The sequence below is a fragment of the Hetaerina americana genome, unplaced genomic scaffold, assembly GCF_022747635.1.
Source record: "Hetaerina americana unplaced genomic scaffold, ioHetAmer1.1.p SCAF_6, whole genome shotgun sequence".
Taxonomy (NCBI): Eukaryota; Metazoa; Arthropoda; class Insecta; order Odonata; family Calopterygidae; genus Hetaerina; species Hetaerina americana.
The window spans coordinates 72,186,048-72,213,589 of NW_027287205.1; the positions used below are offsets into that span (position 1 = coordinate 72,186,048).

Genomic DNA, 27,542 nt, shown 5'->3' on the forward strand with positions numbered 1-27,542 from the left:
TTAAAGTATATGGATTAATTTAATTAATGTTCAGTCAATTTTATTTGCAGACCCCACGTTGACTTTCTATTCGACCCAACTGAGGCATGCATGTGTGAAATTGAGGAGAATGGCGTGGCCTTGCCGCTTGAATCACCAATTAACCAGAATCATCTTATAAGGTAAATCATATTTTCATATTTGGCATAATAAAGTCGTACTAACTTTTTACATTCCTTGAAATTAAGGCCTCATTTACGTTTATTTTTACTTATTTTTTCTTATAGAATCATTTTGATTTAATGGTCATCACCAGCATCGGCTTGTACGATGAAATACGGAAGGGTATGTTTCGAATGTTTACATAATGTTTAGTAAATAGCAATTTCACCTAAGGAATACCAAAGTAGCCCTTTGAATGGTTTCACTTTGATTTGTGATCGGAGAGTTATTCTCAAAACAGCGAGCTGTTTTTCCTCCAGGTATTTCTGTAAACAATCATTTTATTTTGCGATTGAGGATATTTCAAAGAGCTGAGTTTCATACGTAAATATTGAGCAGTTTTATTGAGTTTGTGTATTTGCGTGAAAAATAGATAAAGATTGAAAAATTTAAATGCGTTGTTTAGAAACCCCGAAAATATACTTCTGCACGTCATGAATAATGTATCAATTCAATTCTAATTTTACCGGAGTTACATTTAGACAACGTTTTCCTTTTATTTTCCTGTCTTTATGCTCATAGTTTGAGCGTAGCAAGAACGCAAAACTGAGGCGAACTATACTTGTGGGCCATATTATTATTATATGCTGAAACGCAAGTTTAAAACTGGTTAACACCAACCAATTTTATTCTTACCAGGCTGTTGGGGTTTCAGTAGTAGATTGGTAATGATCCAACACTACCAAATGGGACATGCAGCGTACCCAGGCCCGAGATAGGGCTCATGTTCTCGTATTCGCTGACAAAACATCGAAACCGATGACGATGCAGTGTGATCGAACGTTTCTCAATCCAACTTAAGACTTAAAGGGAGTTCAGGAGAGGACATGTACTCACCGCAATTATGGTCTTGATATCTATTCGCATAGTAGACTTTCAGGTCCTAGCAGCGGCCAACTTTTAAGGCTGGCTGCCCCACGCCACAAGGACTCCTCCTCAGGTGTGCTCTGCTTTCCTTTCTGTTCTTCCGTCTTCCGATCTCTTCCGATCTCTTCCTCCTCTTTTACCTCTTCTCTTCCCCGCTCCTTCACTTCTCTATTCCCTTTTCCCGTCTCCTAGTTCATGACATTGCGAGGCCTCCCTCCTCCTTTTCTTGGACCTATGAGCGAGAGAAAAAAGTGGATTAATAAAAACATTATGTCCAGCTCACAATATTTCTAATTGCGTCGAACTAAAGGCATAGGTTTTTCATGAGAGAATATCAACTTTGACCTGGGTGAGATATCCAGTAATTAAGCTTATTTCCAAATATTTTAGGGCCTGTTTCCTACGCTAAAGAGGAGCTAAGACTTAAACTACAAGCCCAATTAGGTCGAGAAAAGACTACTTTCACGAAATTTTAACGTTTAATTCAATTTTTTCAATTATTTATAATGTTTGATTTAATTGATGCTTTGTATTGGGATCTTTTTCTCTCTGGAAATAAAACCTCTGAATTTATTATGGACTGTTTACCAGATATGAAATCAGGAGACACCATGGAAAAATATTCCGTGAAGTAATAGCGAATAAATACGAGGGTCATCCGGAAAGTAGTACCCGTTCGTGCCGCATGAAGTGCTGACGACGCGAGTAGCCGCTGGACGAGGTCAGTTAGCTTCAGTGGCTTGTCTGCCTTCTCTGACCCAAGTTGCGTGACGCTAGCATTGCCTGTGTTGTTTCTGTGATTGTTTACAATGTTTAAAAAAATTGAGAACGCCGCCAGTTGTGAAGTGAGGGCAGTGATTAAATTCCTCAATGCAAGAAACGTTCGCCCATGTGATATTCATCGCCAATTAAAGGAGGTGTATGGAGACAATGTAATGGACGAGTCGTCTGTTCGGCGGTGGTGTCGCAACTTCAACATGGGGAGGGGGAACACACACGACGATGAGCGTTCGGGGAGACCGTCTGTCATTACAGACCAACTGGTGAGCTCAGTTGACGAATTCGCGAGGAACGATCGGCGCGTCACAATTGATGACATCAGTGAGCATTTTCCCAATGTTTCTCGAACAATTGTTCATGAAATTGTTAAACACCATCTGCATTATGCAAAAATTTGTGCAAGATGGGTCCCTCGCGTATCTCAATGAGCTGGCGGCGAAGGACTATGCAGCAGGAATACAGAAACTTGTCACACGTTATGACAAATGCCTTAATTTGCTTGGAGATTATGTTGAGAAGTAGTTTAAAGTATCCTCTTTCAAATAAAATTTTTTATGTTTGTTAATATTTACTTTTGTGTCTTTATTTCACGAACGGGTACTACTTTCCGGATGACCCTCGTATTTCACGTCTTTAAGAAAAACACCTTCTGAACCTTCGGCAGAAGTGGGAAATCCTCAAGTGGTTGTGTTACCAAAGCTCCATTCCTCAAATTAATTTCTAGAATGTTTGAAATGATCTGCGAAAGCATAAGGTAAATCTTTAATCAAGTTGTTTTGCAATTATAAAAGGTGACTCGGTTTTGTGGGGCACAACACATGAATCAGCGAGCGCTTAAAAAAATCGCAGGTATCATTTTCAATTCCGCTCAAATAAGCTCGTGATTCATTCCCAGTACTTCCTGTAAGTTCCACGTAAATAAAATTCGGGCTCAAGATAAAATTTCCTCATAACGTTGCGATTTCTTATTTGCTCTCCCATTTGATGAATGTTTTTCTCACGTTGATATTAAATGTATGCAAAGGTGCCCGTTTTTTTGTTATATATTATCACCACACACGATTTAATCGAGAGCGTAGTGAATTCTGAAAATAATTAACTTCTCTTCGAGAAGAATTATTCATTTTCTACCAAAATTGTAACGGGTAATCTGAATAAGCACGCGGTTTACGTTAAAGTGTTTAATACAGGATCGGTCCCAATAATAAGTATGATAAATCTGGGAACATATTTGTTGCAGATCGAAGTACACATTACTAAAATTCTTCAAAATACACGTAGCACCATTGTGCATCGACGCACCGATGCCTTGGCCAGTCGCGGTACGCCGGAAGGCGTCGACGGGAACCCCCTTCAGGCGCCTCGTCACGGCGTCTTTGACGTTATCCAGTATTGTATTTCAAGCTCCTTTTTATTCTTGGGACAAAAAGAAATCCGGCGGTATAATATCCGTGCTGTAGGGCGGCTGGGGCGAGATTCAAGAGATCATTCGTGATTGTCACACGAGCTGCCCTTTGATTTTCGGACAGCCCCTTGAGGACGATCTTGGTACACAACTTTACCTTGGCTAAATCTTTTGTCAGAATGCGATGTACTGTGGATTTTGGAATATTGCGCTCTTCCGCTAACATTTGGATCATAAGGCGTTAATCAGAATTGAACAGATCTCTCATGATACGCATATTTTTGTCGCAATATGTCGTTGACAGACGTCAAGGGCATACCTCGTCGTCAACCTCCTCTCTACCCTCCCGGAACGTCTTGTGTCAGCGGAAAACCATTCCTTGGGACATTGCTTCGTCTCCCGAACCTGATTTTTTGAGATTTATTTCCAATTCTATCCCGTATTGTTGATCCATGGAACGTGACATGGTGAATTCGTGGCGTGATCTTCGAACAGGAGTCCAGTCTAGCAACGATCCGCACGCCGTAACGGGCCGCAGACGACTGACGCGGGTCGCGTTGCTTTCCCAAGACTTCCCACCCTATTTCCCGCCATTTATCTCCGCAACTCCAGCCGTACTAGTAGACCGGAAAAAATCGATCTCCTTATTTTTGGGGTAGATCGTGTATATGGAAGTTTCCGTTTGATGTGCATAGGTTTTTATGGGACTTCTGTTGAATAATTAAAAGTGAAGAAGAGTAAGAGTTGTAGGGAAGACCTAAAATTCAGACATGAACCCGCAATAAAAAAATAGTTCCTGAAAAGCAGCAATAGTAAGTGAATTTCTTATTTTAAACAATATTTGCCTGGATAGTGTGTCTTCATGGTGTAAAATTAAAATGTTGACTGCAAAATGTGTATCCCTCGAGGCAACTCATAGTTGATTAATTTATGTTTTGTTAAATTTTTATTACGCTGTTATAATGTTAATTAGGCCGCTCTTTAACTGGTTTAGGAGACGGTTAAAAATTGGTTTCCCGAATTCAAATGCAAGTAAAACTATAATCATAAACGATTGCTATGAACCCTAAGGTCGATTTGATAGGTGAGGGTAGAGCTCACCTGGTACTAAGCCGAACGGCTTGTGAAATTCACGCATCAGGATAAGGGATTCATTTCCTTTCCTTGTACCGCCTATGATTGCCCAGGGAAATATGTTACCCGAAAAACCGCCCAGTATGGGTGTAGCTGAGGGTGAACAGAGGCACCCCCAAACAGGAATCGATCTTGGGCCCTCCGGTCAGTAGACAAACCCTCCACCCGCTGGACTGCCGCGTCCCCCTAATGATATAAAAATGTGGGTATCATGGAGAATAGCGCGTGATTTTGGACGGAGTGTTATGTTGGACAGTGCTTTGTATGGTGTGAACCTGGGTCATGTGTGATGGGAAAGGTTTGGTTGGGAATTTCGAAAATCTTTAACTGTCATTATTTTTAAATGCGCTTCATGTTTGTTCTTCTAGTGCATTTTAAGGGTGTATCAATAGACCGTTGACACAGGAATATTTGCCAAATCGTAACGAAATTATTAGTAGTAGTTTTAGGGAAGGCGACCGATATCTGAGGTCATTTGCAACATTAGGGATGGATGGGAAAGGAGGAAGGGTGGAGAGGAACCTGGCGTCGGCATTAGCCCTCTCTTAACTAAAGGCTCCAAGGGGTCCGCAGCTTAACTTCCCATCCGACGGACGGCGTACTCACTCAAAGTGCTCTCCACAAAGCACCTCAAGTAGGGATCGAGATACCACTGCAAAATAACCGCAACGAAATGGAACGTAACGAAATTTTAAAAATAAGAGTAGTTACAATAATAATATATTAGATTAATCACACGCCCCGGCAGTGCGCGAGGATTCGTAATGGAGCTGGCGATAAAGTATTTGATAGAATAATCGTCTAAGTGCCTGTTTGGGAGACAGCTTCACTATGTTCGAAAAAAGCACACATTGGCTTTCGTGTATTTTCATCGATCAATAGTTTTGAAATATCATTATTAAAGAAACAGATGTGCAAACATACCGCTAATTTGAGACCATCTAGTTTGCATCTCCTTTAATTTTTTAAAATGTATAGTCTACAGAATGGATCCAGTTTTTGTTCAAATAGCATTTCACTCATTCAGCGTTATATCAATTGAAGTTGTAAAGATTGAAAGATATCGTAATTTATAATTGAGACACGCTTTGTAAATGTAATTCACTAAAACAATAAAAGCCTTTTGCATCCGTGCCAACGTCGTTCTATGGAACTATATTCGCTAGGACTGTTTATATGGTTATTAATTAATTGTGTAAATGGCGTATATTAAATGGAAGTGGGATCTCTAGAAAATAATTTTCATGAATATGCGTTTCAAATAATGTTAATGTTTCACTAGAGTTAGTCCATCTACCGATCCCTGCGACCAACAATTATGGCCATGGGTTTTTCGTTACAGTCATACATCGCGGTACAGACGGTCTCGCCTCATTAAAAAATGGTCCCCTTTAACTTTACCGGAGAAGGAAATTTGAAGTAACTTGCTGTTCTAGGGAAATCCTACGTAATACATTATATTACCTTGGAACTATCGACTCATGTATTTTATGCATATGGGGTAGGCCTAACAATCGATCAAATCGTCGGACTTGCCGTACCATAACCAGCTTCCTTTTTAGTTCGAGTTTTCCCATTTATACGACTGGGCATCTGCTCCCCTCCCTTCAGTCATTCGATGAGAATTGCGCACGAGGGTCTGTATGATATCCTTGCTGCATTCAAAACGCCGGCCTCGGCACCGATACGCGCCTTCCTTTATACCTCCTACCATCACCACAAAATTTCCCGCATGCCATTCTTTGAAACTCCAGAGGACCCTTCGCTCTCTTCTACCGAAACGTTTCCATTCATCCTCGCTCTTATGAATGACGAGCGGATGAGAATAAAACCCTTCTCAAATGAAAACCCGCGGATGAAAAGGCTTTTAAAAGTTTGACTACTTTGGAATGGAAGCCCAAATATCAATACAGCTGGCGTATGATTAGACGAGTATTATCAACGAGTTTCGTCGGTTGCAGTAACGATAAAAAATTGTATACCTGGCAACCACTTCTTTATTGACTATAAATCAAGTGAAAAAACCACCTCTCGAAGGCACAATGCCTTCAAAGCTACACATAAATGTTAGTCATCGCAGTTTTCGCTTGTGTTTTGACAGATACAGTCATACTGTCCGCTCTTACAACGTATCTAGGAAACCACAATGAGCATCTCAGCTACAAAGAGATGGGAAACCGCAATGCTAGCGGTTCCAAAGAAAAAGGCAACCGTTCTTGTGATCTACTAGTGGTATTCTATGAATATTTCTTGTAAGGCTAGATGTTTCTTACCACCTTCCGCGTCACTACTTTCATGAGGCTTTAATTGGGACGGTGCTATCATAAACAAGAGTGTTCTGAGTTGTTTTGTCACTGATCACTTAATGATATATAAAAGTACATAATGATATACTATATAACGTACATAAAAGACTTGCTTAGAAATGCCTGTTTTGCTCAGTAAAGGGTAGATGAGCGTAAAATTTACACCTTATAGTTTTATATTTTGCGATGCCATTTCTAAAAAGTGAAAAATAAGCCATCTTCATCATAAAATATCTAAAGATCAATAATGTAAGATGATTCAGAGACAAATTAAGAATCAAAGCCATAAAAGGAATAGGAATAATCTGCTTTATTTTGCTTACAATGACGAATCATGAATGTTTTTGTGCGTAACAATGGCAATCTCCTATTTATTCATAAAAAACAAAATGTAATTAATAATTGGGTGAAATTCAACACACACTTGAACGAGTTTCCCAAATTTCAGGTGTAGCTAACTCACTTTCTCGTACTCTAAAGATGTAGATTCTCCAAAGTTTTTCTAAATAAATTTTATCTATAACCTAATACCTGTTTCAATAAACAGAAATGTTTTCATTTAATAGTGTAGGGTTGTATAAATAGTAAAGGTACCGTCAGAAAAAGTAGGAAAATATTGAAAAAGAGAACTGACATCTGAATAAAAGTGTGGTAAGTATGTAAATAAGTAATGAGCTTAATCAGATCACAACCTGTGCAAGTAATGCCTCAATATGAATTTTAGATGGGTAGTAGATCACTAGATCACATGCAGCGTATAAATCCTATTTATTCGTTTATATCGCCATGAAATTTCTAATTCCAAATCAACTTTGAATTTTATTAAGACATATCACAAAACCATAGGAGAATTGAACTGTGGTTCTAAATTGATTCAAATTGATGATTCAAAAGACTCTATGATGATATTTGCTTATACATTACTGTATTTGTTTGAGGCGAGATTAAGTGCCCTTCCCTTCTTTTCTACCATATCTTATTCAAGGGATTGTTTATGCAAATGTGCGCTCGGCAATCAAAAATAAACATACTAGAGGGTAATACGTACACAAATATGAATGCAAAGGTTTAAAAAAGGAAAAAGAGCCAGTAGGTGTCGTGTATAGGGGACCACGTTGACAGAGAATTAAGGTTGTTGATTATATAAACGCCTGGGGCATTAATGTCTTAAATAAGAAAACCAAAATATCACAGTAACGAGGTTAGTAAAAATATGTTGAAATTGAATGAGAAATTATTAACGGCATGGATGACAATCTCCAGATGAAAATTTTAAAAAGTCTCCCTGCATATATAGTGTTGTAGTTGTGTAAATTTTGCTATAGCGTAACGCTGATAATGTAGAAAAATATTCACAAAGTCTATAAAACACAATAAATGCACAAAAGTTTCGACAAACTCATGTTTTCAGTCAATTGTAGGCTACGCAATTACGTGATAAATGATAATTTTGAGGCAAATATTATCGACTTATTTGTCAACCTCAACTTATCGATTGTGTAAAAGAGTCTTACCACTTCATCCCTGATGAATGGGCGTAACCAGGGTGAATCGTCGAGAGGAAACTGCCCAACACGCGTCCCTCTCTGGAATACACTGCTACAATGTGCAGTGATTTGTAAACTCGTCCCATGCCCTTCATGTGACGCAGTAGTTCAAGCTTAATTGCGACTCGTGGAGGCATGAAGATATTCGCTTGGCTTAATCGGTTTAACTACTTCAGAGTTTTAATGTAAATTACTTAACTCTCAATGATATTGGCCTCATTACTTTTCCATTATTGCCATTCTTTTGTGTTAGAGTTACTTCAGCCTCATGAATATTTTAAAGTTGCTGAAAACGGGTCATGGGGAATCTAGCAACAAGAGGAAAGCGTTGGGAACTCATGACTTTTCTAATACCATTGGTATAAGATGGGCAGAAATGAAAGAAATACTTGGGCAGCTCAAGCACATATCACAAATCTTGTTAAGTCCCATAATATTAATGTATTTATTAAAACATAACGCTTTTAACGTAACCTTCGAGTTTTTAGGGATTTTGTCTTATTCTTATATGTTAGCGGTGGGCATAGAACGCTCAAAGTATCTACAAAATTAACTCGCATTGGGAGTTTTTAATAAAACGAAGCAGCATTTCTAACGTTTTAGAAATGCTAGACATTCTCAGGAATTATTCGACAATGAGCTCATGATAATTGAAATTCTGTTTCAAGCTTTATGTGGTAATAAACGTAAAGTGTTTATGTCAAATAAACTTTCTCATTCATTACTTTCGGCCCCGGGGTCGCGTCCATATAATTCGTCTGAAACCGGTCTGCTCTCATCAATACGCATGAGTTCGGTCTGAGCCAAATGCCATTTCTTTTGGTTAACAGGGTTTTTATAACATCTTTTTATATCCCATCTAAAAAGCTTTTCATTCCAAGATGCACACTTCTATTAAATAATTTTTTCCCCATCGTGCTTTGTAAGTTATTGCAGCAGGCCGACATTTATCCCGGCTTTAACAAATTTAACACATATTTTGGTATAGATGCAAATATCTGATTATGATATATGATGAAAATAAATTGATTCTGATCAAGGGACAATGTTTGTTGAAATCTTGTATCCCCAATGTACTAAATATTCAATGATAATGCAATATTCATTTTATTGGTATTTTGGGTGACTCTGTGTTATTAGGGATTTCTCTTGTACTACCGTACAAGATCAATACCATTTGAGTTATCACTTGACTATAGAATGCCAATGACATCGAAGAATGAACTTGCTTTATTCGATTGGTCGGAGCATTGTCCTAACCATTGCGTCCACAATGTTGGCGCAACGATCGGGCCCGCAAATTTAAATATTTTTAAAGGGAATTTAATCTTTTAAATACACCTCCAAATCAAATATGTATTCCTGTTGTATTTTTATTTAGGAGACATTTTTCCTCCGTAGGGATTCTATTTAGAGTATCCATCAGACAGATTTGCGTCATTTTCAGTTAACATCCAATACGAAGATAGTTCTTCAAAAACAACGCTAGGCAGACTGAAGTAAGAGTTTTACATTGGAATATTTTTTTTGTATACTATATATGTTCCCAGTTCGTCAGGGGATCGAGATGGTGCGGGGGCTAACGTACTGGCTTCCCACCCTGAGGGCGCGGGTTCAAATCCCGGCGGTGTTGAATATTTTTCAGAGGTATCTCGATCCCTACTTGAGGTGCTTTGTGGAGGGCACTTTGAGTGAGTACGGCGTCCGTCGGGTGGGACGTTAAGCTGCGGACCCCTTGGCGCCTTTCGTAAAGAGTAGGCTAATGCCGACGCCGGGTTTCTCTCCACCCTTCATCCTTTCCTGTCCATCCCCTATGGCGCAAATGACCTTAGCTGTCGGTCGCCTCCCCTAAAAACTACTACTACAAGAGCATGCAGGTACAGAGCATACCTGTATATGAAACGATGCATGAATGTAACTGCACGGAATAAGTATGTAATGCGAAAAAAATTAGTTAAGTGTGATGAATTTACAAAACCATATTAAAAAACATAATTCCTTAACTATTTTTTCACACAAAGGAAACGGCGAACATAGTATTTATTTATGCACGAATTTCCTCAGATATGTATGGTCATTAATTATGAAGATACTCAAACGCAGGGCTGTAGTGCCCCAGGGTGTTCTACCGCCTTCACGCTCACCTTCCGTTTATTTACTCTCCATTCCGACACTCCCACGCATTACTTCCTCGCAGCCCGCACCCTGATCCACCCAATCTCACCCAGGCCCCGTCGACACGTCACACGGTAGTAGGTATCCTATTAAAATTCTCGTGTTGCGGGTTTCCTGTTCTTGCAATTTTTGCGGATTTATTTTTTAGCAAGGCTGTTTGCGTGCCTGAAATCGGTCTGACCCGGTCCCATCCATTGTTGCCCGAATTCTCGGATCGTCCAAACCGAAATTCAGATTGCCGTCCATTTACTCGTACAATTCTTCTGTCGAAAAAGATAAAGTTTTTGAGGAAGAATTCCCCTCCTAAATTAGTTTTATTATTCTATAATTTCAAATTATGCCTAAGCTTCCAATTTTTCAAATGATTCATAAGAAGTCAAATAATATTTCAAATGATCAGTCAATTAGCCGTTGAAAATCTGATGTAGCCAATACAATTGGCCGTCAGCGTAGATTCCTTGTGGAACATTTATCATTCTGTTAAGGAAGCCATTACGTGTTTTAGTATCAACTCGACGGTTTGTAGTTGAGTTGTTGTTCAGATGTCAGATGCTTTTAATGCATGGAAAATTATGACTTTTGATATTGAATAAACGTTTCGGATGTCATCAGTATTTCAATCCTAGGATTGGTTTACTGCAGCCATCCATTCTTCTCTATTAAATGTCATTTCCCTCAATACCTGATACCTTCTCTGTTTTATGGAGAAGGTATCAGGGATTGGGGGGCTTCGAGTGTGAAGTGACGTAATATCTCCCTGTATTAGAGTGTGATTTACCTAAGTAATCATGAGTTTACCTAAATGCTAAATGATTTACCTAGCCCTTGTGTTATTTTTTGCGCTATTGAATCAAATGACAACATACTACGGTATATACTAATCAAAATAAAGTAATCGGCACTGAAAATATCTAAATAGGTATCTCGTACAACACTGAACCCATTTATTTTTTCTTGACTCTTTATTCGTTTAGAATAATTTTGTCGTAAGGGAAAATATTATAAAAGCATTTGGAGCTTGTCCCCTGAACCAGTGATTATCAAAGCGTATTTTTCATACTTGAAGCAAAATCAAAGAGAGTTGTTAGTGGGAAAATTTATTTTTAATGATAAGGGATACATCGTAAGTATGGTTGACTTTCACAGGTCCTGCTGGAGATGAAACTTAGTTTTGCTGCTTTAGTTTCGTAATTGAAAGAATTATAAGTTTCATCTCATTAGTCGGGCAGTTTTCCAACTAATAAATAATTTCTATATAAGTTTATTAATTAGTTTATCAACTAATAAATAATTCCTATTACTTTTGAAAAGGGACTTAAAAAAAAGATAAGCTTATGATTTACATTTTTAACAATGGATTAAAAAAAACTGTGTATTATTAGTCGAATTCGGATGAAATTGGGACGTGATAAAAGACGTTTTTTCTGAACGTTATTTGAAGCAGTTATTGTAATGAGAGATGCAACCGCAGTTTTATATTTCTCCAAAAACACTCAAGCAATTGAGGTATGATTTCACGACCTATATGATGTAGGTAGTTTCCAAGCTTCTTTGCTGTCTGAACCGATAAGGTTAACCTGGTCGTATTTGATAAACTCTGGCAAGTTTATGTTAATCATGTATTCGACCTTGAATGTTTACAGTGACCATAATAAAATAATTTTTAGAGAGAAATTAATTACTATCAACCGTACTTGGCAATGATAATGATTGTTATAGACCTTTTCAATCGTGTGAAGTAGAATGCCCATGGTGCGCTTCAAGGAACAACGAGAGGAGTGTGATCTGCAGGACAATCGACCAAAATTTTCTTTCTTACCCATTGAAAGTATGAGAGGCTTTTTAAGCATTACTTTCAATCATGGGCAGAATCTAATTGTGAAAGATTTTATGCTAAGGAAACAATGACCGGAATTAAATCTGTGGCTATATGAGGAAAGTAGAATAGAAATGAGCATCAAACCCCAAGCCAAAGAGCGGCCATTAATGCATGACCAAGCAAACCAAGTGTCCGCACGTCTCTTGAGATTCGTAGCATATGGCGTCGGAGCAAAGACTGCAATTGCCTACGAGTAGGAATCGGCCTGTAGCCGCCGCTAACGTTGCGGTCGAGGGCATACATAAATCATTGGAAACATTTCCCCAACCACTTCAAGCCCACGCCATCCAACTCATGGCGTTAAATTTTTTCGTCGCTCAGAAAAAACGAAACGCGTATGCTACGTTTCAGTGAAAAAATGCACGAAGAAGATTATGACAAACTCCTTGAAATAAAACCGTAGATGGAGGAATTGCTACAGACTTGCTTATGAATATCCCTATCTCTGGTTAAAAGCTACAAATAGCGTTTACGAGCAAGTTTATTACCATGTTTTATCTGTTACTAATTGTCAATCTCATTGATCCTGAGGTAATGCAAACCAAAATGAATTGGGAAAACCATTCCATTTTCAACTTTAATTTTGTCTTGGAAGTTGATTATAAAGTAATCTGTTAAAAATAAGTTTCTTTATTTCATTGGCCTTTCGAGAGAATCATTTTTCCACATGTAAATGTTATAGACAACGGAGTAAAATTGAAGTAGGTCCACATATGATGTTCTACTTTCATCACCCAGGGGCCACTGAGGAAGCAGTATGGTTTTCACAATTATTTTCCTGTGTTTTACTGAAACGAAATACATCGTTTAGCTGTTGATATGCTATTTAATACATTAGTTTTACTATTTCCTTGATTTACTATAACCACAAAAATTAGTGAAATTACCATCATTATGCACGAGGTAATCAGTGTAAGTCATTTTTGTTAATAATAGTATTTCAGCTCACCCCGGTGACGTGTTAGCAATCATTTGGTGTCTTAATGCTGCTTTTCCCGTTGATCGCAAATTCAAATTCTTCCGCGAGTCTTTAAAAACTCGTCCCTCTCGCTCCTTCAAACGCACTCCCAAGAACGATCGGCATTCTAATTTATTATTTTTTCATATTGTCCCGTCACTTCTGGCAGAAAATGCGACCAATTTTTTGTACCATCAATTAAATTGGCTACTGTGATTAGAATAGGCTGACATCTACCGCTGAGTTTTCATAATGAACCCGCAGTTTGTCCAAAGTTTTGCCATTCTCATGTGCGAAACTTGGGACAAGGTCCGTAGTGGCTCTGTTCAGAGCTGCCATTGTTCAGACAAGTGAGAGCACCACGTTCAGAGATATTAGGATGTTAAACTGTAACTACTAAACAAGGGTTTTTTATTTACTGGAGATATTGTAGAGTTGGTTTTGATAGCCTGCAACTTCTTGATGGTGAAAAGTGATAACTCTTTGTCTAACTATGATATTTCTTAATGATAATCTAGGAACGTCTCATAGTGTTGTACTCCAATGTTTGGTGATATCTCGTCTATTAGTATCAATCTGTATTACTCGTTCAAAAACTAGAGGAAAGTAATTTAATCCATTACAATAGAGCATGCTAAAAGTGGGCAGGAACCTTTCCGGGAATATATTTTTTTAATAGTTGGAAAATTTTCTAGACCTACCCCGTCTCGTGTGTCCAAATTTCCATGCTAATACGTGTAAATATGACAAGAAATCAACAGTCGGTGCTAGGGTTTCTTCCCAACCTCCACACTCCGCCGTATCATATGCCATCGAGGGAAGGAATTTAGGGCAGAGCCCCAACTTTTCAAAGCACACCATTTACAAGGAGGAACCCTCGCCCTTCATATTTCCTTTTTACGAGATCTGAAAGAAGGAGAGAAACAAAACGCCGGGTCTTCCATTGTTCTGTCGCACCCTTTGGGGTCGAGCCGTGTCACCTCGATTGCCGCAGTGGTCGCCGCCCTGCACCATGGAGCCCCAACTTAGGTAGGCTTTCGGATGTTTATGACATTCGGAAGAACTTCAACTGCATTTAATGGACCGATTCACTGGGAAAAAAGACGAAAGCAAGGTCTCGGAAAACATCGCCATTGGACGTTTTAATGCTTCCTCGGGATTCATGTGCCGTAAAAATGATTCCCATTTTATTATTTGCGCTTAAGCGGCAATGGCAACAATTGATGGCGACGTCGCTTCTGTTTAACATAGGAGCGAGTTTATTGTTACTGTGAACGTAATGGTTGAAATGTTTGCTGAGTAGCAAATAATATTAAATATCGCCAAGAGATTACAAAAAACTGCAGTCCGAAATATATGCTTCGAGGTTAAGCAGGATGCATTATAAACCAAAGGGATCAATTTTATTTCATCATCAAAAGATGCTATTTTAAAATTCTTTTATATTCTTTGTTGTGAATCATCTTATTTTTTAATTTAATTGAAGCAAATTCCAGGCCAAGCGTACGTCAGTAACTATTATAGAAATGTATTGCTCTTCAGTTTTTCTGATGATCGAACTAAATAGGTTCTTACAGATACCAGGTGCCATAGATGAATAGGTGCCATACAGATGATACGCTTAATTCTTCGTCGATATTGATTAACGGATAAAAATTTCAGCGTTTCTCTTTGCTTTGAATGGAAATCGAAGTGAAAAATAAAAATACCATAAGGATTGGAAGAGAAAAGGAGACATCTAATCGCAATATTTAATTATTTTGGGTGCTCTAGCGATTGTAAAAGTTCTGAGAAATGCCTTTTCACACAGTCAAAAACCTATGATATCGCTGGAACGTTGTGGAAGACTTTTAAAACCGTTTCATTCACATATTTGGAAATCCAAGAGCAGTAATGTCTTGCCAGATTGGGTTACTAGGAAGGAGAAAAGTGAAACCAAGTTGCAAAGGCAAAGCATAAACCTTCGAAATAGATACAACGCCTACATTTTTGTTCTTAGTATTACTGGAATTAGTTATCAGTTTGGAAATCGATTGAATGTCGTTCAGGCTGTTATTTTGAATTAATAAGAGTAACTAAGTTTTACTTGAAAGAGAAATGATAATCCAGTAAGTTCACTTCAGAAAGGTTAAATTGCCGGAATTTGATTAAGCATGGTCACCCAGTATTCGAAATTAATGTTTATTAGGATTACCCTCCCTATATTGCCGCAGGAATTTCTTGATTAACATTAATTTTCTGGGATCGTTAGTCCAGGGGTAGAGGGTCGGACTATTGAGCGGTGGGCCCGGGTTCGATTCCCGGGAACCATAACCGGCACAGGGAAAGAAGCTGGCCCTACCCTGATGTTTGAATTTCACACGCCGTCGGGCTTAATACTGGGTGAACTCTACCATCACCTACCAAACCGACCTTCGGGTTAATATACTGTGTTTATGTTTGCTAATTTTCTGTCAATAGCTTTACGCTATTATTTATTTTCCTGTGTAACCTAATAAGGCCTGTTTTATTTTTTCTCTAATTACGAATTCTAGCTTTTAAATGTTTTAGTTGACTGAAAAAATGTAAATCTCAGACATTATATGAAGGATTTTTGATCTGACATTAATACTGATTAGTCCATTTTCACCTTTATGCCTAAATTGTTGTTGAAGAGAGTATTGCTCCATTTCTGAGGAATATTGGAGTGTAGTCAGGTGAATATTTTGCCCAGTTTTTATTTCTGCAATCCACACAAGAGTTAAATTTATGATTCTAATATGTATTTCCGAACTTGGGATCGTTCACTATCACGTCCGAGTGTATATTTGGCCTTTTAAGCGGTACTCCTTTACAAGTTGCCCTACATGGGTATTTAGGCCATAAAGTGGAAGGAAGAAGTCCTTCGCCAGTGGTTACAGAAGTCTAAAGTGATCCATAAAAGTAGGTGAAGATATATTTGGAACTTTGACGAATTATTAATTACTTATGGGCTAAAATCAGATTCTCCACACTGAAAGAATTTGCACTTCCGCAAATTTTTATTATAATGTAGCTTATAATAAAAATCAGTGGAAAAGTAAAAAATCTTTTAGTATGGATCGTAAATAATGCCACGAAGTGAAGCCTGAAACAGTACAACATAGAGTCCATTTCATTCATTGCTTCATCTAATCTCTGTTTTCTACGGTATATATAAAGAAAAGAGCATTGGAAATTGTAATGGCTTATTATCATGTCCCATCGATGATTTCGTTGCTGATTAATAAATGAATAAATAAATATATTATATATATATAAATATATATATATATATATATATATATATATATATATATACAGGTATATATATATATTTTTCTACCATAAACACAGTAATCAACCCGAAGGTCGGTTTGGTACATGATGGTAGAGTTCACCCAGTACTAAGCCCGATGGCGCGTGAAATTCACGCATCAGGGTAGGGGGGCCAGCTCCTTTCCGTGTGCCGGTTATGGTTTCCCAGGAAGACCTGGTACCCGAAAAATCACATAGCTTGGGTGGAACTGCAGGTGCCCAGTGTTTTTCCCGGAACTCGTACCCGGGCCCCTCCGGTCAGAAGTCCAACGCTCTACCCCCTGGTCTACCGCGACCTCCCATTAAATATATACATTAAGATAAAAATTTCCAAGCAAACGGGTGAGCGTAATGAGAGTATGATGCATTATCTTTTAGTAATACACAAAAAAATCCCCAAAAGGCGTCTTGTCTCCACAAGCAAAATGTGCGTTGGCATGAAGGATAAATAAATGCATTATTTAAACGGTAAACCGAATAAAAATATTGTTAATAGTCATTAGTATCTGCACGTTGCCGCGAGCGATAACAAGCATTTGTTAAGACAATAAAATAGCCACTGCCCTATTGGAGCAGAAGTGATTCTCGTGACTATCTCGTTTGCCATGCCCGTCCAGCCACAAATTTATTCTCCACAAAATACGAAGGGTGTGACCATGTGGGGAAGATCTATCCTCATTGATCTTGACTCAGGTGCGTGGGAATGTTATATTGATTTCGGACATCAAACGATGCCGCCTTCGATATTGTTTTCGGAGCGAGAGCAGTGGGTAACAAAGCTGCCCCCGAGCGCTGAAACTATTTTGGAAACTTCTTAAACGGCCAATGTGTTCACCTTTTCGTACGTAGGTGTATCTTGTACAAGTTCTTCGATTTTATATGTCCCATTGCCGCCCGCGTAAGTTCCTGGTCAAATTAAAAGTGTTGAAAAATTTTTAATATGTATAAAATAGCGTGCAGTCTCCGCCATGGTGTTTCTGGCGAGTGGGAAGAGACCGGCGACTATGAAAGGGAAGGTAGTCGTAAATCACGTCCAGAGAATGGTCTGGGAGGGAGAGATGGGTTAGGAGAGGTGGGGTAACGGATGAGCGGAAGGGAGGAAGGAGTGATTAGAGGTTGGTGGGGGGCAGGGAAGAGAGAGGGAGGGGTTAGAGCAGCCATGTGATGGAAATGAGATGTGGTTTGGGGTCTCGAGGATGTGTGGAGACGAGCTGAGTGTACCATTGGCGCACCTGAGATATACCGAGGATATAGATAGACATACTATATATCGCCATTGCACAGAGTTGACTTGCCGCAATGGAGAGTACGTGTATATTTGTATGCATATTCAGCGTAAGGAAGAGAGAATCTCGGTGGAGGACACTAAATCGAATATTCAAAAGAATGGATGTTTTACTTTGGGCGCTCAGGTATAGGATATAATTATCGGAGGTAGCTACTCTTGGTACCTTATATTTTTAGACAGTGAAGCTCTTTAATATTAGTTAAACATTTAAAATCTGAAATTACGGACTTGTCAGAATAATCAATCCATTGGAAGTTGATATTGTAGAGAAATAATTAAACGATAATTATAATTTTAATGATCAAAGAGTAAAAATATTAGATATTGTGTAATGCATACACAATTATTTGCTCCCGTATATGACACCTTTAAGGAAGGCTCCGGAAATATACTAAACGTAAATTGTTAATCAGAATCTATCGTATTTGGAATCCGGAATGCGATTTCGGCTCTACACGATGGTGGTGAATTATCGGTTTCGCTGTCAAGGTTATTTCGCCGTTTGCGATTTTCAAATTTGGCTCTATTGAACCCAACATAAAGCCAAGACACAACGGAGTTATATCGCAAGATCTGTGACGTTAACCTTTTCTGCATAAGAAACTCGCATTATGGTTGGTGTTATGACCACAAGAAAGATCCGTCGTTTCGTCCAATGTTTTTTTAATTTTCGTTCTCTCCGTGAAAAAAATATGCGCTCGTGAGAGAGATATTATAATAATTTAATGCTAAAATAAGTGAAAATATATCAAAATGTGTTTATCCATTTAAATGAATAATTAAAGTAAAAAAACTTGTTAAAACCAAAGTTTTTTATTTGTTAAATTATCGTTTGAGTGCGTATCATATCAAAAAGGTCGAGCCATTGATGTTTTTTTCATTCCAGCTTTATTTAAAAGAGAAATAAAACTTTATGATAGGGCGCTTGATGTTTTTTTGCGTCTAAGAGCTGAGATGTGCCTATAGCGTCGAAAAAATACCGTTCTTTGCGTTGAATACAAACGCTGCTAGCTATATGAAACTCAAATTATATTTATATGTGCATATTAATGAATATAATTAGTCATCCTTGACACACAGTAACATTTTATAGAGGGACTCCAGCAGTAACTGAAATGTTAAGTTTGTGGCTTTCGCTACCAATGACTGTTAAATGACTCAAAGCCGGGCGGTTACTAAGCAGTAGGCCAAACATGAGAGACAAGTACGTCAAGACATGATGACATTTCCAAGAAACTTCCTTCGACTTCCTTTTCCTCCCCTCTTTGATGCCGTAAACATTTAGATTTCTTATATTTACCGATTGAGCCAAGATTCAAAGGGCTGCATAACCAACATAAGTCCACCAACCCGAAAGTTAGGGAGCGTTCTTGTCGGACGAGCATGTACCTTATAAATGAAATAATTTACCCGACCGGTCAAAGCCATGACTATTGTTTTATAAACCAAGGATGACGCAAGAGTTGCACCACTGATCTTTTCTTGGGATTTTTCAGGTTTAGGGCTTTTCTCCTTCGAGGAGGCCAAACGTAAGCAGCGGAAAGCTTTGACTTTGTTAAAGTTTTGTACTTAGATTCTTATTTTTCTTGCTGGCTTCTTCATCCGACTTAAGAACCTTTTTTCATTGTATTTATATATGACGTTCATCATATAATGTTTCTTTAATAAATTATGTTCGACCAACTCTATGAAGGATGAATTATTTTCAATCCTCCTATTTCATGTCCCCATTTATAGTGTGAATCCGCAATAATCAAACCGAAGGTCGGCTTTATAGGTGAGAGTATAGCTCACCTAATAAAAATAACTGCAGGGTGGGCGAAATTCATCATCATCATGGGCCGTCTGTGGTATCCCAGGAAGATCTGGCACCCGAAAAATCACACAGCTTGGGTGACTGTGCCCGAAGCCATTACTTGGATTCAAACTACGGGCCCTCTGGTCAGTAGCCTGCCATTCTACCCACTATGTATACGTGGTACAAAGTCATGGTGTCGTGTGAACAATTATATATCATTCGTTTCATAAAGCAATTCTCAATGAAGGGGACTTGAAGTGATATTTATATTTGAGTGTGAAATTATGCTATGGCCGGGTCTCGTATTATCGTGGAGGACTGGTATTTTGTGAAAGAAATAAGGAAATGAGGGAAAATAAGTCAGTGGGACCGGACAATATATCTTTTGATATTCTAAAACTGGGTGATACCACAATAGCTTTGTACCTGAGTCATACTACCTTGATCAAAAAGTTCCCGGAATAACCACCGTGTGGCGCTCCCATCGTTCCGATTTGAGTTCTGTTTTTTTTTGTTAAATTGGTACATCTGTTGTTGATATTCCCTTTAAATCTTAGTGTCATAACTTGACATTTGCAAAAGTTACGTAGCCAAGAGTACATCTATCTCTGTGTGTGTTGGCGATTTTTTACAATTGCAGAAATGGATTTAAATTTGCAACAACGAACTTGTATTAAATTTTGCGTAAAAAACGGATTTAGTGGCGCACGGACGTTGGAAATGTTGGAAAAGTGTTTCGGCAACGATTCTCTAAAAAAAACGGTCGTTTACCAGTGGCACGAGCGGTTCAGAAGTGGTCGTGAGTCAATCGAAGATGATGAACGCAGTGGCAGAGCATCGACATCGAAAGTCTGTGAAAAAATTGATAAAGTAAAAGAAATGTTGGTCAATAACCGCAAATTAACCATCAGAGAAATAGCGGAGGACTTGAACATTGCCTATGGATCCGCCCAAGACATTGTGGTTAATGATTTGGGTTTCCGTCGTGTAGCAGCAAAGTTGGTTCCAAAAGACCTCAATTTCATGCAAAAAAGAGACCGTGTTGACGTCGCAAAAGACATGATTTGCGAGGCTGAATCCGATCCCACATTCATCAAAAGGATCATTACTGGAGACGAGACGTGGGTTTATGAGTACGACACGCAATCCAGACATCAGGCAAGTGAATGGCGTTCACCAAATGAGCCGAGACCAAAAAAACCACGTCGTTTTCAGTCAAAAAAGAAGGCAATGCTGACGGTTTTCATGGATTACAACGGTGTAGTGCATCATGAATTTTTGCCAGAAGGCCAGACAGTAAACAAAGAGTATTATTTGGGCGTTATGAGACGTTTGCGTGAAGCAATTCGCCGAAAGAGACCAGAAATGTGGGCAGAAAACTCGTGGATTTTGCACCATGATAACGCACCGTCGCACAGTGCTATCATTATTCGTAATTTTTTGACGAAAAATGCAACAAATACCATCCAACAGCCACCGAATTCACCTGATTTGGCTCCCTGTGACTTCTTTCTGTTCAATCGAGTTAAAAAACCATTACGGGGAACGCGTTTTAGCAGCCGAGAGGAAGTAATGGAAAAATCGCAGGAAGCACTGATGGACATACCGAAAACCGAATATAAAAAATGTTTCGAGGATTGGATCAAGCGCTGGCATAAGTGTGTTGCAGTCGATGGGGATTACTTTGAAGGGGACAATATAGATTTAGATGAATAAACTTGTATTTTTAATTTTCTGAATAAATTCCGGGAAATTTTTGATCAAGATAGTATATTCAAATTAACTTTAAATAATGATACCTTGCCGAATGATTGGAAAAAGGCAAACATTACACCAACTTTAAAGAAAGGGGATAAAACAATAGCCAAGAATTATGTACCGGTAAGTATAACATCAGTTGTTTGCAAAATATTGGAAAAAAGAATCGCTGACTACATTCAGGAATGGAGGAAAAGTAAGAGGTGGCTATTCATACACCAACATGGGTTAAGAACGGGTTACTCGTGTGAAACGCAGCTTTTGAGATTAAGCCAATATATCGCAATAGATGGAGGGAAAGATGTTGATGCGGTAGTCGTTGAGTTTTCGGCAGCTTGCGACCGAGTACCTCACGATAGATTATTGTTGCAGTTGAAGTCATTGCCATTGGATTTGAGGGTAAAACAATCGCTAAAAATTTTCTCACAGGCAGAATTCAAAAAAGTAAAAATTGGAGATACATTTTCAAAAGAGGCGAACGTTATAGCAGGATTTCCACATGGCAGTATTCTAGGGTCATTACTCTTCCTAATTTACGTAAACGATCTACCAAATAATTTACGTTCCCAAGTAAGGCTCTTTGCTGATGATTGCATTATATACAGAGTGGTAGATCATGTAAATGACCGCGTAATACTAAAAAATGGCATCGCTCGCCTTGGTGACTGGGTTACAAATAAAAATATGGTCATTAATGTTAGCAAGAGTAAGCATATACATTTTTCAAGTAAAAAGTATGCAGAAAAGGATATTTACCCCTCTTTGGAGAAAGAATCCCATGTAGCAGTATTTGAAATTATTTAGGCGTTTACTTGACTAGGGATCTTGGGTGGGGAGTCCTAGTATATAATGTGTCACGGAAGGCATTTAAAGTACTTCGTTGGGTATTGAGAAATTGAAAAGGAAGTAGCATAGCCACGAAAGAAAAAGCATGTATGACACTGGATAGCCCTATCCTAGAATACTCGTCCCTATTATGGGGTCCATATGAGGTGGGACATATTAAAAAGATAGAAAAAGTTCAAAGAAAGGCAGCAAGATACTGGAAGGTATGCACTCGGAAGGTACAAAAGAACAGATAGTGTAACGGAAATGTTGGATATACTGAAATGGGAGAGTTTGAAAAATGGAAGAAAAAGAAGTAGGTTAGAATGTATAGAATTGCTAAAAATGACTAAGCGTGGGAAGATTTACAGAAAGAGGTAGAAAACCCAAACTTAAAGGGAAAAAACGACCACAGTTTTGAAATAAAAATAAGAGCACAAAAACTAATAAGAAAAAATACTTTTTTAAACAAAACTAATGTTGAATGGAACCAGCTGCCTGGAGATTTATTTGAATCCTTTCCATCCAATTTTAAGAGTTTTAAGAATAAGTGTAAAGCAGCCACTGGGTGATAAACTTCTTTGATCAGTAATTATTATACTAATGTACTTATTAAAATATTGTTTGCATGTGATGTGGACGGTGTGAGAAGTTGTAATGCAAAAGTGAATGATGCGTTTTCGGTGCGTGGTTTTGAACGGCATATGGAATTAAAGAGTGCGTGATTATGGACAGAGCGTTGTAGATATGGTCTGAACCTAGCCCATATGTGATGGTAAAGGAGTAGTTGGTAATGTCAAAGTGTCATTGTATATAAGAGCATTTTGTCTTAAATCTGTTCGTCTTGTGTAAGCATGTGCATTGTAAGAGTGACCGTGGACCAGACTTGACCGCTGCCACCAGGACAACTGCCTAATTGCAACTAGATTTATAAAGTAACAATAATAATATGGTCACTCGAGAAAAATGTACGCTAAAAATTACTCTTTGAAAATATATTTTAATTTAAGATATTTTCCTATACAACAAAGCTATTTTTTTCGTCGAAATTCAATTAGAGTTTCCGTGAGGTATTAATGAAGGAAATAACCTTACCGCAGAGTTATGGTTGAGTAATGTTGCTTTCAACCTTACAATCACTGTCTTAGGAAGGAAACGAGTTTGTGTGTAATCATTCAAAATATATTTTAGTGTCAGTGGTTTAATGTACCTTTTGTTGAGAAAATCACTTTCCTTACCGTACGCAGTCATTTTATGATGGTCTTTATAACAACCAAGTCTCAGTCTTAAAGTGTTTAGTTTTCTTTCAGTATTCATCACCAGCTTCTATAGACCAAGGTTCAGTCGTTACCGATATTTGTATATTTCTTGGGTTCCGCTTCAAAGGAAAGGTACACATTCTCAAACTATTTTTAACCAATTGGAAAATTTACAGCGTCTTTATCTCCCCGGTATACAGAGCAAGGAGACAATGGACGGGTTGTTTTCCTAAAGCGACATTTTTGATGGAGGAGTTCTTTATGTCTCTGGTGGTTTAGATAGATCAAACACGTACTTTATGTACGCGTACTTTTGTAGCTTAAAGGAAGGAACTCAGTCATTGCTAAGTGAGGTCGCCTTATATAGTATATTATCTTTGGTACCGCAAATGTTTATGAGTCTTTATTTAAACGGAACGCCAAAGAAATTGGACAAAAGATTCGGATTTCCTGTAGGTCAAAGAAGTAAAGATTAACTATGCGTACAAAGATTGATCCAGGTTTTAAACTTTGAATACGTATGTCAAGCATCGCGATGTATTCCTCATCTGTGGACATCGTGGTATTATTACCAGATCTTAGCTCAGGGATTTTCACGTCAGCTTTTATAATGTTTATGTAGACAGAAGTTTTTATAAAGTATATATTTCAGAATAATTTAGCAACAGAAATATTTTAATACACCGTTAATATACGTTTATATGTTAATGTATAACACATTCCAAGTAACAGAAAAAAAAGTTATATGGAAGCACTCATGAGTTACATTTTGCATATATGTATAAAAAAGGCGTTATGGAACAGTAACTAGAGTTGATTTCAAAGAAACTGCGGGAGATGCCGCAACAGTAACTTTTAACGGAGTCATCCGCTAATGTGCATTTCAATGCAACTATTTCAGAGCGTAAAAATCATTCGCCTTGACTGGGACTCGAACCCAGATCCCTCAATATCCGGTCGAGTGCTTTAGCCACTTAAGCTACCGAGGCGTCCTCTTAAACTCTGAAATTTTGGGGCTTTTAAAGGAACTAGATGTTATGACGAAATACCGTACATACAATGTCACATGCATTCGTAGTCGTGCGCGAGGCGCCACTGTCCACGAGGTTAAAGCCAACTTTAAACACTTATGGTGTTTTCCCTTTGACAAATTCCAAAGAAACTGCGGGAGATGCCGCAACAGTAACTTTTAACGGAGTCATCCGCTAATGTGCTTTTTTTGGAATTTTCTTTGGAATTTGTCAAAGGGAAAACACCATAAGTGTTTAAAGTTGGCTTTAACCTCGTGGACAGTGGCGCCTCGCGCACGACTACGAATGCATGTGACATTGTATGTACGGTATTTCGTCATAACATCTAGTTCCTTTAAAAGCCCCAAAATTTCAGAGTTTAAGAGGACGCCTCGGTAGCTTAAGTGGCTAAAGCACTCGACCGGATATTGAGGGATCTGGGTTCGAGTCCCAGTCAAGGCGAATGATTTTTACGCTCTGAAATAGTTGCATTGAAATGCACATTAGCGGATGACTCCGTTAAAAGTTACTGTTGCGGCATCTCCCGCAGTTTCTTTGGAATTTGTCAAAGGGAAAACACCATAAGTGTTTAAAGTTGGCTTTAACCTCGTGGACAGTGGCGCCTCGCGCACGACTACGAATGCATGTGACATTGTATGTACGGTATTTCGTCATAACATCTAGTTCCTTTAAAAGCCCCAAAATTTCAGAGTTTAAGAGGACGCCTCGGTAGCTTAAGTGGCTAAAGCACTCGACCGGATATTGAGGGATCTGGGTTCGAGTCCCAGTCAAGGCGAATGATTTTTATGCTCTGAAATAGTTGCATAGAGTTGATTTAATTATGAGTTCTTAAAAAGTGTTACAATTTGATACTCAAATCCTCTTCAGCTACTCCCGCAGGGTTACTTCGTTATTTTGTCGTCACTTAAAAGGTAAGAAGCTGGACTTAAAATTCATTTTCAGAAAAAAATTTTACTTGGCCAAAAATCTAGAAATAAACATGTGGAGTAATTTGTAGACAAAAATGTCTTTATAGAATACAGTGTCTTTTACCTTTATTTCAATATCATGGACGTTCTTATTCCTATAACTCGGCAACAGTATATTTTGAATCATTAACCATTCTTTCGTTGGAATATTTCCAATGCTTGTGCTCCCAGCTATATCCTTCGTGGCAAAACTCTAGTTCGACTACACATTTACGGCGCGAAGAGCATGTCCCGGGGTGAGCGTGATGACGCTTTGGGCGTAGCGCAATGGTATAATGATGTTCCATGAATTCTCCACGGCGCGGCACTTGAATTGCCTATGTTGAGAAATACGGGAAGATTTTCGTGGCAAAAGCACGAGTAAAAGACATGGAGTTGTTATCGGCCGCAGGGTCAGATGCATGCACATCCTCGACATCTCATGAATAATTGACTCGCGATTGCGCCTTTTTACCATGAAACTGCTCTCGTCAATTTCTCGACACATTACCGCCTTGAGTGCTAAAGACACCTCTAGCGTTGGTTGATTAAGAGATTTGTGCGAACTTGAGGTGGGAGTAATTTTTTCTCAACTATATTGCAGCCAATTCAAAAGTCACGCTAGTGAATCCGTGAAATCGTCTGAATATTCTGAATTAATATCTTCGTCAATTCTCGTCCTATCTAACGCACCGTGTTATGGGAGGTTTTCATTAAGTGCTAATTGAGCTATTTATTTCGAGATCAAATTGGAATTGCTCTCGCATGGGTTTTGAGTTTTTGTACGCACATGAAATATGTACCTACTCATTTACATTCCAATTTAGTCAATTTAAGTTGAATCTCCTGTAGTATAATAATAGCATTAAAAAGATATTCCTTTGCTAGATTTAGTAAGCGGGCTATTTTCACAGACTCTTGAGAACCTTATAATTATTTACACCAGGATTTTCTATATTCGGTGCAACCTGTAATACTCGTATAAGCTAAATGTGTTCCTAGGGCTTTGTTATCATGGACATCTAATTACGACGGCTATTTAAAAAAATAATAACTTAGCATATTGAAATATTTCTCTGACGCTTTCAATTATGCTAATAATCCAATAAGCCCTGGGTTAACGAATTAATAGTTCCTTTTATTTCCGATTTGTCGCTTGAAATTCATTAAGTCTGATTTTAGTCGCTAAAAATATTCTTATATCTCTATTTAATTAAATTATCCAAGGTATATATTAGAAACTATTATTAAAAGCATGTATTAAATTTTATACAAGTCCATAATGTCGAAATATATCGTATGTAATCGTTTCTACTTTGGCTTTGCTGTCGAATCCCTCTAGATTTTTCAAAATTCTCAGCATCGCTCGCTATTACTTCAAGTGCTCCTGATATTCTCGAGTGTTTTCACATTTTACGAGTCAGTGCCCAATAGAGTTTCGAATGAACCTGTAATTGGAAAAGTGCCACAGGAAGAGTTCTTATTTCGAAACACCTAAAATAAACGTCCATGGTGAAAGACATTTGAAGCTTGATTAATATTCAGCATTTATGACGAAACACTAGAAATCGATGGGAAAATAAATAATTACTTATTATAATGCTTTCTCTTCAGAGTCTAAGAACATTAAACAGCATTTATTTTGACAACATTGTATTACTTGTGTTATCACACAATCCGTGAGATCTGCTGATCTCACGGATTGTATGATAAAATAGAATTGTATGATAATTGCAGTATTAAGGTGATTTTTTGGGATTGTACTGGCAAATATTTTGTTAACCCTCTACCTCGATATATTCTTTATTTAGCATACATGTATTTTTACAAGCAATCGGTGTCTCTAAGAATATGGAAAATCATATCCTTGCATAACCATTGAATATTTTCGACGGTTAATGCTGGATCATTTTTTACTTGAAACGCAGAATCTGTTTTATCCTTTGGTCTGTTTCAAGAATATTAATCGCGACTGGTTTTCAAAAATATGGAGTATCATTCAGTTCGAGCTTGGAAAGAAAGTGATAAGACTAGTTGAATCTTTAGCCCTCTTAGAATAGGAAAAAGCT

General features: G+C 38.2%; 1 protein-coding gene across 1 annotated transcript in view; it reads right to left on the reverse strand.

Moving 5' to 3' along the window:
* Nucleotides 1-1,041: 1,041 nt before the first annotated feature.
* Nucleotides 1,042-27,542, reverse strand: part of LOC139695466 (uncharacterized) — a 360,744-nt gene continuing 334,243 nt past the window's right edge. The window contains exon 4 of the mRNA XM_071594252.1: nucleotides 1,042-1,300. Within this exon, the coding sequence (XP_071450353.1) occupies nucleotides 1,257-1,300 (44 nt within the window). The 3' untranslated portion in view covers nucleotides 1,042-1,256. The remainder of the gene's footprint in view (nucleotides 1,301-27,542) is intronic.